The sequence below is a fragment of the Equus caballus genome, chromosome 5, assembly GCF_041296265.1.
Source record: "Equus caballus isolate H_3958 breed thoroughbred chromosome 5, TB-T2T, whole genome shotgun sequence".
In the NCBI taxonomy this organism is placed as follows: Eukaryota; Metazoa; Chordata; class Mammalia; order Perissodactyla; family Equidae; genus Equus; species Equus caballus.
Window position 1 is genome coordinate 41,633,318 of NC_091688.1, and position 11,400 is coordinate 41,644,717.

Here is an 11,400-nt window from a genome sequence, read left to right on the forward strand (position 1 = left end):
GTTTAGCGCGTTCCCACCCCGCACCCCCTAGTTGTTTGTGTTAGGGGTCAAGTGTAACTCCAAGGGTGGGGGAAGGGGCTGCCCCTGGTCTAGCAGATTCAATTTTGAGGTGCTTTTCAGGCCCTCCCTCCGTTTTTAAAAAAGTAGCAGCGGCATCCTTAAACAATGTGCACTGGAGCGGGTGCGGAGAGTGGCAGGAAGGCTATTTCCAACCCGCAATTTGCCACTCTCCCCTCCCCCACCATGCAGCTGTTTCTGTCTATCCTGAGGCCAACCTGGCCCCTTGTCCCGTCGTCTAGGGAGATGCCACCTTTTGCCTTTAAGTTTTGAGTCTTCCCGCTAGGAACTGTTCAGACAACTGGGAAAGTCGGGGAGGTTACGCAAAATTCAGTTTGCTGGAACTCCTTTCTCTCACCGGAAGGTAAGCCCAGGTTCAAGGGCTGTACAGGTCCCCGCTCCCCTCCCTCGGCTCTCAATTGCAGCTATTATTGGCCAAAAGTTTCCGCCCCCTCAGGGAAGTTGACTTTCCATTGGCCAGTCCCTGGTCACATGACTCCCTCCTTTCTGGGGCTGGAAACCAGGGGAGGCAGCAACAAGTTCAGCCGAAGACTGAAGCAAGAGCCGGGTCAGGTAATGCCCCAGCAGGAAGGGGTCCACAGATCCCCTGTGAGAGGGAGGATGATGGAGAGGAAGGGCGGAGTTCGAAGGGTTGCGCTCCACTGGCATCTACAGAGCTGCTTGTCACTTCTGGGTCAGAGGAAGGGGGACCATGGGCTGCCTTTTCCAAAACGGGAATTTGCTGTGGGTCCCTCAGGCAAGTTCTGTGGCCCTCCGTCCTTTGCTTTAGAGGTTTAGGAGATCAACTCTTGGGTTGAAATTAGCTACATGAAACTTCCCAGCTTTGTACAGAGTGGCAGAGCTCCCCCTTTAGCTGACTTTTAGAAACAGCAGAAGTGTCTGACAATCCTCAGAGGATGTTTTTGTTGAATCCTGCCTGAATGGAAAGAGAGGAGGTAGTGGGGAGGGGGTGGAGGTGAGTTTTCTTCCAAGAGGTCGATGAGAAGAAAGAGATCTGAAAACACAGCGGGGAAGGGTGGAGATTAGACAGCAGAAGGAACTTCCTAATAAGGCAGTGAGATGCCGGCTTGGGAGAACAGGGGTATCTCTTGGAATCTTGGGTGAACCCAACTGAGAGAGGTATCGGGGTTTGGAACTCTGAGTGCAGGGGTTCCAGTCTGTCTCCTTTTTGGGTCTCAGAAGTGTTTGTCTTGTTGACCCAAATACCGTTGCTGGTTTCCATGGAGACAGTGGGTCTGACATCATTCTGGTTGCCATGGTGCCTGGTTCTGGAGGACCTGAGCAGGCTGTACACAGCCAGGGATAAACAGGGACTTCAGCCCAAGCTGCTGCCACTTCCTTCCTGCCACCACCTGTTAACAGTCACACGCAGCAACTGGGGATGGGGAGATAATGACAGAACAGTGGGGGAGGGGCCTGAGAGCAGAAGGCCGAGTGTACAGTGATGGCCCGATGGCTGCCTGTAGAAGCTGGCCAGGGGTGTCCTGTTGGACTTGGTGTGGGGAAGTCATTGCAGCCCTTCTCCTGTCTCCTTGTGGGATGGGTGCATGTGTCTGGTAGGCATGGGCATTGGGGAAGACACTGTGTGGTGTCCATCATCTGTCCCAGGCTTGGATCTTGATTGGCAAGGGCCACAGGAGGTTGTGAGGGCATTGTGCAGGGCTTACACCAGAACAAAGGGAAGGGGGCTGTGTGCTGGTTTCCCAAGGTAGGACTGCCATACTTCTCCCCCAGCCTCAGCCTCACTTCCCTTTCCCGGGGTTTCCTCGCAGAGTCCTTTTCCACTTGCCACCTTTTGAGCCCCTCAGTAAGCAGTCATTCACCCTCCTCTGAAGGATCACAATCCAAGACTCTGGGAGGTCAGGTCATCTATCCCCCCACCTTTATGCCAGGTCCCAGTTGCAGCTGGCCAGCCTCAAGGGACAGTCTTAGCCTTGGATGAAGCGGTAACTGTCTTCTTACCTTGTGTCAGGCTTTGGAAGCTGGAGTGACTTCCCACGCCCACTCTGCCAAGTCACAGCAGATTAGTGGGGGGCAGGACCACAGCCCTGATTTTTGTTCATGCTTTACAAACTGTAAAGTGCTTTATACATAATAGTTGTCATAGATCCCTTTTCCCAGTCACCTTCAAGTTCCCTAAGACAAAACTCTGGAGATTACTAAGAAGTGAAGCAGAATTTAGAATGGAGAGTGAGTGACAAGGAGGTTTACTAGAGGTACATTCAGACGGATCTTCACTGTGCCATTTGTTTTCAATCCTGGCTGCAGGTGAGAATGGGAGGTTTTAAAAAAGACCCATGTCTGAGCCGGACCCTGAAGCCAACTGAGTCAGGATCTTAGGTGATTCCAGTGTGCAGCCAGTGCTGAGAGTCCTGAACTAGACCATACAAAGGATTTATGGTGGGTGGGCGGGAGACTTAAGGCTGAAGGAGGCCTTCAAGTCTTCTCTTCCAGGCCCTAGGAGTGGAGGTGGTGATTGTGGGGGAACCTGGGGTGGTGAAGGGGGGCTGGGTTGTTTCCCCCACTTTTCTTCATAACTTCATCTTAGCAGGTCAAGTCAGTCGCCCTTTTTGACCTTCATCTTTCCTGACTATAACATGAGGGAGTTGGCCTGCATTTTCCCCAAAGCCTTTCCAGACCTATGCTTCTTTGACCTTTCAAGGTCCATTCAGTTTCCCAAGGCCCTGGGAGAGGCAAGCTTCACTGTGGGCGGTGGCAGGTTCTGATTTGCAAGGCAAACACTGCCCAGAAGAGTTCAGGTGTTAGGGTCAGAAGGGCTGAAACCAGGCTTGTTCTGGAAGCTGCTGCCCAGCCTGTAAACCTTGGAGCCCAGCCAGGGCTGCTCTCTGCATCCTGCCTCTCCTGAAGGGACCTGGGGTCCTTAAGAGAGCTTTTCTTTGCAGGTGGCAGCCACAGCAGCCTCGGGGACCTTAGCAGCTATGGCCTCCTGCCCAGACCAGGACAATAGCTGGGTGCTTGCTGGCTCAGAGGTAGGAAAAGCAGGCCTGGGAGCCACAGGGAAGGGAGGTTCCTGCAGGGCTGGGCTGCTGTCTGGGTCCTGATGGTCACCTGCATCACCTCCTGCTGGCTGTGACAGGAACCTTAGTGGCAGGGAGAAAGAGATGAGGTCCTCGGAGTCAGGTATTGGGACTTGGACTGTGCCTTGAAAGAAGGGTACCACTGGAGTAAGCTGTGAGAAGCAGGGAAGAAATTCTGGTGGGGACAACAGTATGAGCAAAGGTCCTGAGGCAACAATGGCAAAGCTATGTTGGAGGAGACTGTGAGGAGGTCCATTGGATGAGGGGGAGATATGGATGAGGCAGTGTTGGAGTGAGGTTGGGAGCAGAGCCTGGGAACCTCCAGGAGAGGCCTGAAGGGCTGGCTCAGGCATTCAGGCCTCATCCTGATGGGAAATCACTGAAGGGCTTCAAGTCGGAGGGATTGAGGACAGTCATTGCTTTGGACAGAGGGTGAAGCCACTGTGTGGGCTGGGTGGGTAGGGGAGAGTGTTTTGAAGGTCCTGCAGTCCAGGTAGTAGTTGGTGGGGCAGGAACCCAGTGGACTCCTGTGCTCCTGAAGCCACTGAGAAGGGAGGGTGGGGCTGGCAGGCTGGGGGACTGAGTGGCTGGAGAAAGTTTGTCAAGGGGTCCGAGCCCCAGTGGCTTGGCATGTTAGACCTGCCAGGAGGGGAGAAGGTGAGGGGCTCAAGTGAAACCTATCGAATTTGAGTGCCCTTGAGGAGCCTGGTTGGGAGTGAGGGAGCTGACCTCAGGGATGACGCTGGGGCAGGACACATGGACTGGGGCTCGCTGGCAGAGGGGACGAACCCCATGCTCTCAGCCAGAGCCCTGGCCTCCTGTTGAGGTGCCTTTGCCGACAGCTGGGGGACCTGGGGCAAGCCGCTTCACCCCTCCATCCTTCCCTGTAAAAAGAGAGTTGTGTTCTCGCCTTGTAGGGGTGGCCGTAAGAAAAAAGGGATTTGAAAATTGCAGAGAAACATACTAAGGTCAAGAATTATTCTGGGAAGGATAGCGGGAGCCGTGGATGGGGTGAGCAAGGCGGTGCGCCTGCCGAGGGAAGCCTGTGGGGAACGTGACTGTGACCCTTGGGCGCCCAGGGACTTTGCTCTCTTGCCATCCTCCCACCTTCCAACCAATAACTGTGTTGTTCATTTGTAGGGAGGGAGGGAATTGTTGATGATCTTGGTTGAGGGGAGATCTAGGCTCTAGCTGGCTTCTCTGGGAGGTGGGATGGGGTGGGGTGGGGTGGGTGGGTACAGCGGTCCTGTCCTTGGTCCAGTGGTGCTGCGTTGTATAACAAAAACATGGCCTCTGAAAGTTCCTCAGAGCAGCAAGTGAGGTTAGGGAATGGCCAGACACCACACGGAGCTGAGAGGCTGCAGCGCCCACTGACCACCCCCTCCCTGCCCGAGGATCGCCTCACTACTCACTGTATCATATTTTTGTGAGATGTGCATTGGGGTCCCTGTGCAGTGGGCTGATCTCGGGGACCTCAGCAGAGCACCCCACACTCCTGGTTTTGTCCTGCTATCCCTCCTCTGAGGTAGTCGTTCTGCTTGCGCCCCTTCCCCCAGAGCCTGCCTGTGGAGACCCTGGGTCCAGAAACCAGGACAGACCCAGAGTCTGAAAGAGCTGCCCAGGCCCCTAGGAGCCCCTCCACGGTAGATGATGGATTAGCTGGGACCTTGGATGGAGAAGGTAAGAAGGCCCTGCTGAGGGTGGGGGGGCAGCTTCCTCTTCTCCATGTTCTGGGGTTTCCCAGTTTCCTCAGGGGAAGGGAGGCTGGTTAGTTTTATTTCCCAGGTTAATCTCAGTTTAAAACCTCTTCCCTCATTCCATCCTGGCTTTTTCCTGCCCCTTCCAACCTGGTGGAGCCTGTGGGAGCCAGAGGCAGTTCAGCTGAGGGGCAGTCGTGTTTTTCCTGGGCCTTTTCTCTCACCACAGAGACCGTCTTCCAGAGTGAAAGCTCCCAGTCTGGTCCCATTCTGCCAGAGGAGACCGAGGCCAAGGTGAGCCCCTTCACGGGGGGAGGAAGGGCAGTGGGGAGGGCCAGTAGCAACTCACGGCTGTGTCTGCATCAGGGCATCGTGGAAGATGATGGTCGTGGAGTGGAGCCCCCAGGCCCAGGAAACACAGTGTCCCAGGGAGACTTGGAGGAGACTGTGGTGGCAGCCCTGGGACCAGACACACAGGACCTGGAGGACCAGAGCCCCCCACAGAGTCTGCCCTCATCCCCCAAAGCAGGTGAGAGTCCTTGTCTCTGTGTGTCACTATCCTTCTAGAAGATGTGGGAGTGGGAGTAGCCATCACTACTGAGTACAGCTCTGGTCCAGACCCTAGGACTTAGCAGCTTGTTGTCCTCCTTAAATTATATCAGTGAATCCCCACCACCACCCCTGGAGACAGTGAGACTCAGAGAAGTTAAGTGACTTGATCAAGGTCACACAGCTGGTAAGTGGCAGGGCCAAGGTCTGGTTGACTTTTTCCTCTCTGCCATGGGGCTCCTCTTTTCTTACCTCTCGATTTACCCCTCATTCCCTGAGTCCCTTCCGTGTGTCAGTTCTGGGCCCAGGGGAGGAGGGAGGGTGAGTGGTTCATGGCCTATGTAAGAGGCAGACTAGACTGAGTCAAGATACAGGTCAGACCTAGGAGGGGTGTGAAAGGGAGGTGTAATTAAGGTGCTCCCACGGCGGGGAGGGCGGTTCAGTCAGGGGACAGGTTGAGGGGAAGGGAGAGGCAGGGACAGTTGAGAAAAGATTCATATTGGAGTTGACATTTGAGTGGAGGCTTGAGCAAACAGTAGGCTTTCGGTAGGTAGGGTAGGAGGGAGAGAACATTCCAGGCCAAGGCTGCAGCATCAGCAAAGGGATGGGGCCACCTGTCCTGTGCTAAGGAGGCTGCGTCCCAGGCTTGTGGCAGAGGAGGGTATGACTCCATCTCTGTTGAAGGGTGACAGGGTAGAGGGAGAGGCCAGGGCGTGGGGCCATCTAGGAGGCAGCTTCAGGGGTCAGGTGAAGCTGATGAAGACCTGCGCTGTGGCAGGTACAAGGGTGCGAAGGGGGGTTGGTCAGGATGTTGAAGTGTCAAGGTGTCTGCGTGTGAGGTGAAAAGAGAGGGCTTAGGTTGGCTGGATGATAGCGGGGGTGCCTTTCCCTGCATTGGGGGAACCCCGGAAGAGAACCAGTTTGGAGGGCAGCGTGTTGAGTGTTTGGTCCCCGAGGGACACCCAGATGGGCGTGGCTGGTAGGCAGTCAGAGGTCCAGGCCTGGAGTTCAAGGGAGGCCGGGTCAGGAGGTAGAGATGAGGGATGAATCTGCTATAGGGGGAAGTCAGTGGTGTGGGAGAGAGAGTGGGTCACTGTGTGCATAGTGAGAAGAGCAGAGAACAAATGGTGCCAGGGAGACCACCACCTTTAGGTCCAGGAATGGCCAGGGAGGGGCTGAGAAGGAATGGCCACAGTTAGGACAGAACCAGGAGGGTGGCAATAGCTGCAGGAACTTGATGCACGACACGCATTGGGGGAAGGAGGGTGTTCTTAGGATGGAAGCTGCTCATGTGCTTTATAGATTGGATGGACTGGTCTCCTGCCTCCAGACTGGGCAGGGACGGTCACTGATGCCCAGGCAGACGTGGGCAGGGTCTCCACCTGCCTCTCTCTCTGGTCAGGGCTAGGGGCCTCCCCGTGTCTTCCTCCACTTCTCTTCTCTCCGTGTCCCGTCTCTCCAGTTGCCTGACCGCCCTGTCCCCATCGCTTCCTCCAGCTTGGATCAGGGAGGAGGTCCGATGCTCCAGCAGTGAGGATGACACTGACATGGATGTGGAGGGTCTGCGGAGACGGCGAGGCCGGGAGCCCAGCACGCCTCAGCCTGCAGTGCCCCTGGGTGTGGAGGACCAGGCCAGGGGTGAGGGTGCGGACGGGAAGCTGGGCATCTCCCTCAACATGTGCCTCCTCGGGGCCTTGGTTCTGCTGGGCCTGGGGCTCCTCCTCTTCTCCGGTGAGTCCGGTACGTCCCCTGCTGGCGCCTTGAGCCTCCACTCTGGTCCTTCCTGCCCTCCTCCCATGCTTTCACCACACTCCAGCACCTCCCCTGAAGACCTCACCCTGTTCCTCTGTCTCCATCCTCAGGTGGCCTCTCAGAGTCTGAGAGTGGTGAGTGGGGAGGGGCCCTGGCTTGTACACGTCTGTCCCCTCCCAACCCTGTGGGAAGCTGACGGGGGTGGTTCTCTGGGTCAGGAGTAGGGATGCTGGGGGCTGGACATTTATTACTTGGTTATTGGCCTTGCCAGCTATTCAGGGTGATCCTTGGCCCTTTACCTCCCTGGACCTCTCAGCCATAGGTGTGTCCAGGGCAGGAGGGTGACTGTGTCTGTGGGTGGGTAGGGGGAGGAGTGGGCTCTGTGTCCCTTGGGGCCAGTTTCAGGACTTCACATTCCCACAGGACCCATGGAGGAAGTGGAACTTCAGGTCTTCCCAGATACCGGGTCAGATGCTGAGATGATGGATGCTGTGGGGGATGGGCAGGTAGGTGTGAATGTCTCCAGAGGTGTTGGGGTCCTGGTCGGGGAGACTCGGGGCTGCCTGGGCTGTGGGGCAGGGTGGGCTGACTGGATCATTTGCTCTCAGGATGGGCTAAAGCAGCAGCTGCAGGCCTCAGTGCCCTCTGATAGTGTCCCCAGCCTGCAGAACATGGCCCTTCTGCTAGACAAGCTGGCCAAGGAGAACCAGGACATCCGGCTGCTGCAGGCCCAGCTGCAGGTGGGTACAAACAGGAGAGGATGGGCTAGGCTGGCCCCCCCCAGGCCAGGTGTCTGTCCTCGTGTCCTCCCCCAAAAGAAGTTTCCCCTATTCACCCACACCCCTTGAACCTCTCCCTTTCCCACTATGGTCAGGTCATCTTCCTAGTTCTCTGTTCACATCTCTCATGCTAAGGTTTAGGCCGGGGCTGGCGTACTTGTTTCAAGTGACATGCCACCTCTGATTGGTATAGTCTGCCTGGAGCATTGTGTGGAGAAAGATTTGAAGAACATGCCAAGGTTCAATGGGAAAGAAGTACTGTGATCAATTAATGATGTCTGCTCTGGATATGGGAGGTGGAAACAGGGCAATGAGAGCTGCATATTGGTTATCCTTAGGTGAATCGAAGAAGTGTGTGCTTATAAAAGGACATAAAAGCTGAGGCCCGTGATGGAATTTGGGGATCCCAGGGTCTGGTGCAGGTTGCAGATGGGGAGGAGGATGAGAACCAAATCCTCTGAGTGTCCCAGGCCGTAAAAGGGGCTTGGGCCACCTGCCCACTATAATGGAATGGAATTGGGGTAGAAGGCACTGGACCCATCCTGACTAGGACCCTCCTGTGGTGCCCTCCATCCCTACCCCCATTCCAGGCCCAGAAGGAAGAGCTTCAGAGCCTGATGCATCAGCCCAAAGGGCTGGAAGAAGAGAATGCCCGGCTTCGGGGGGCGCTGCAGCAGGGTGAGGCCTCCCAGCGGGCCCTGGAGTCAGAGCTGCAGCAGCTGCGGGCCCGGCTCCAGGGGCTGGAGGCTGACTGTGTCCGGGGCACAGATGGGGTGTGCCTCAACTGGGGCAGAGGTCCGCAGGCTGGCAAGGTCATCAAGCAGCAAGACCCCAGGTGGCAGGAGCCAGGCCCTGGCTTTCTGGAGCAGAAGGAACAGCTAGAGGCTGAGGCCCAGACATTAAGGCAAGAGTTGGAGAGGCAGCGGCGGCTGCTGGGGTCTGTGCAGCAGGACCTGGAGCAGAGCCTAAGGGACGTGGGCCGAGGGGACCCAGCTCATGCTGGCCTGGCTGAGCTGGGCCACAGACTGGCCCAGAAGCTGCAGGGTCTGGAGAACTGGGGCCAGGTCCCTGGGGTCCCTGCCAATGCCTCAGAGGCCTGGCATCAGGAGCCCCACTTCCAAAGTTCCAGGGAGCAGAGTGGAAAGGAAAAGTGGCGGGATGGGAAGGGGGACCGGAAGGCTGAGCACTGGAAGCATAAGAAGGAGGAATCTGGCCGGCATAGGAAGAAGAGCTGGGAGGATGAGGATAGGGAGCTGGCAGGGAGGTGGAAGGAGGGCAAGCCAAGGGTGGAGGAGTGGGGCAGAAAGAAGGATGGCAAGTGGCAGGGCCCTAAGGAGCCCCCCAGGAAGAGTGGGAGCCCCCACTCTAAAGAAAGGCAGAGGCAGCCTCGGTGGAAGGAGGGGGCTAAAGACAGGCATGACCCCCCACCACCCTGGGCAGAGCTGTCGAGGCATAAGTACCAGGCACCCCAGGGCTGCTCAGGTGTGCACGAATGTGCCCGGCAGGAGGGCCTGGCCTTCTTTGGCATGGAGCTAGCCCCAGTGCAGCAACAGGAGCTGGCCTCTCTGCTGAGGACGTACCTGGCGCGGCTGCCCTGGGCCGGGCAGCTGACCGAGGAGCTGCCCCTCTCATCTGCTTACTTTGGCGAGGATGGCATCTTCCGCCACGACCGCCTCCGCTTCCGGGACTTTGTGAATGCCTTGGAGGACAGCCTGGAGGAGGTGGCGGTGAGACAGACAGGTGATGATGATGAGGTGGATGACTTTGAGGACTTCATCTTCAGCCACTTCTTTGGAGACAGAGCACTGAAGAAGAGGTGGGCAGCTGTGGGGGACTTGGGTCGGGTGGGACAAGGGGAAGGAGGCCAGGGGACATGAAGGATCTAGTTGCCCTGAGTTGGGTCTTCAGTTTGAGGTCTTACCTCCACTTTTAGTCCCCCGCAGGCTTACCTTAGAGAAGGCATCCTTTCCCATCTTCCCCTGAGGGCAGGAAGCCGCCTGTGCTCACCCTACAGTGGTCCTGGGAGTCCCCTTTTGGGCTGGGAAAGTTCCTCCTGAGTTGTCCTGACCTGCCTATACCTGCATGGCCCAGGGGGTAAGGGAGATTGCTCCCCACCTCCCTGCCTCCCCAACTGGGGCCTCCATCCTGGGGATCCAGGTCTGGCCCCCTGACGTGACTGGTGGTGGTTGCCTCTGTGTTCCCTCTCCTCAGGGAGGCCCTTCTCATCGTGTGCCGTTGTCCTCTGAAGGCCTCTTCCTGCCCCTCCCCATGTCTCCCCACAGGTCAGGGAAGAAGGACAAACACTTGCGGGGCTCCAGAGTTGTGGGGCCCAGGGAGGAGCACAGCCACCACACCCGGGGCTGAGGCCTGGTGTTATCTGAGCCCTGGGGACTGTTAAACTGCCAACTCCAGCAGCAGCCCTGCACTGATGCCACCTTTGCTAGAAAAAGGCCTTAGCTGGACCTGCCTTGTCATCTATGCAAATATATGCAAATGCTCAGGGCCCTGCGATGGGACCCTTGGCTGCCTGTTGGTGTCATGCCACTGTGAAGGGGGGATGGGAGAGGAGCTTGTGTTTTGTGGGGAGCGGGGTGGGGTGGGAATGGCATTCTGATTCTGAAGCCAAAGAGCTTTCATCCAGTTCTGTGTCTGTATGCCCCCAGAGCGGGCCCCTTGGCTGCACACACTGACCTGTGCTGCCCCCTGGGATTCGACTAGAGTTGCTGGCTGGAGGCCCAGCCTGAGGGCTTTCCCTGGGGTTTTGTTAGATTTGGAGCAGCTGTCCCCAGGGGGTGAAGTCCCCTTTTTACCCCTGCTTCTCACGTGGCTTCACTTCCCCATGTGAACTAGAGACTCAGATCCCAATAAAATGCTGTTGGAGCTGTGACATTGGGTGGGGGCTCTGTCACTTGGGGTGGCTTCTAAGCACAGGGGACACCCCACACTACCGCCTCCTTGGCTTTGGTACTCACCTCCGTCTCCCATAGCTCCCTTCCCCCTCACCTCATCCTCCCAGCAGACCTCAGGCCCTCTGGGTCCGCCCACCCCTTTGCCCCTTTGCTCTCAGCTGCCGTGGCTGCACCCCTGGGGGATGGAGAAGAATGAGCGTGAGTTTTGGAGGCTGAGACTTGGGCTCAAATCCAGGCTGAGTGATCTTGCACAAGTTAATCTCTGGGAGCCTTGGGTTTCTTATTCTAAGGAAAAGGGGATTGAAGGGCTGGGGGAGAGATTAAATAAAGCAATGTAAGCAAAATGCCTGTCCCGTATTTGGTGCTGCAAAGTTCTTTCACTCCCTTCAGGGTGTGGAGGAGGGAGGAGAGGTCCCCCTTCCCCCTCCACCAGGCTTCTGGGGTTGGAGAGGAGAGGGTGCCACTAGGTGGCGCCCTGGCTCCACATTTGCTCCCCACCTTGCCTCCCCCAGCACTTAGTGCCCCAAATCTCGCACCCCAACCCACTGACCCGGGGCCTGCCCCACTGACAAGCTCTCCCAAGAAGCCCCAGACCCCC

General features: G+C 57.1%; 1 protein-coding gene across 8 annotated transcripts; it reads left to right on the top strand.

Annotated features, from left to right (window-relative positions):
• The first annotated feature begins 477 nt into the window (after positions 1–477).
• On the top strand, positions 478–11,146 carry PBXIP1 (PBX homeobox interacting protein 1). Of its 8 annotated transcripts, none has more exons than XM_070267068.1 (12): positions 567–630; positions 2,347–2,418; positions 2,982–3,068; positions 4,673–4,796; positions 5,043–5,107; positions 5,180–5,342; positions 6,860–7,093; positions 7,225–7,248; positions 7,538–7,620; positions 7,723–7,854; positions 8,484–9,709; positions 10,176–11,146. In XM_070267068.1, exons 3-12 carry the CDS (start codon positions 3,018–3,020, stop codon positions 10,255–10,257), a joined length of 2,184 nt encoding a protein of 727 aa, XP_070123169.1. In that variant the 5' UTR covers positions 567–630; positions 2,347–2,418; positions 2,982–3,017; the 3' UTR covers positions 10,258–11,146. The 8 variants fall into 8 exon arrangements, with proteins under 8 accessions (XP_023496829.1, XP_023496830.1, XP_070123166.1 ...); XM_070267067.1 differs by having other exon boundaries at positions 578–630; positions 2,347–2,478; positions 6,860–7,102; XM_070267069.1 differs by having other exon boundaries at positions 578–630; positions 2,347–2,478.
• The last annotated feature ends 254 nt before the right edge of the window (positions 11,147–11,400 follow it).

Coding starts and splice junctions, on each gene's coding strand:
- PBXIP1 (XM_023641061.2), top strand. CDS start 550: ATGACTCCCTCCTTTCTGGGGCTGGAAACCAGGGGAGGCAGCAACAAG. Junction 7,249..7,537: donor CCTCTCAGAGTCTGAGAGTG/GTGAGTGGGGAG, acceptor ACATTCCCACAG/GACCCATGGAGGAAGTGGAA. Junction 7,621..7,722: donor ATGCTGTGGGGGATGGGCAG/GTAGGTGTGAAT, acceptor ATTTGCTCTCAG/GATGGGCTAAAGCAGCAGCT.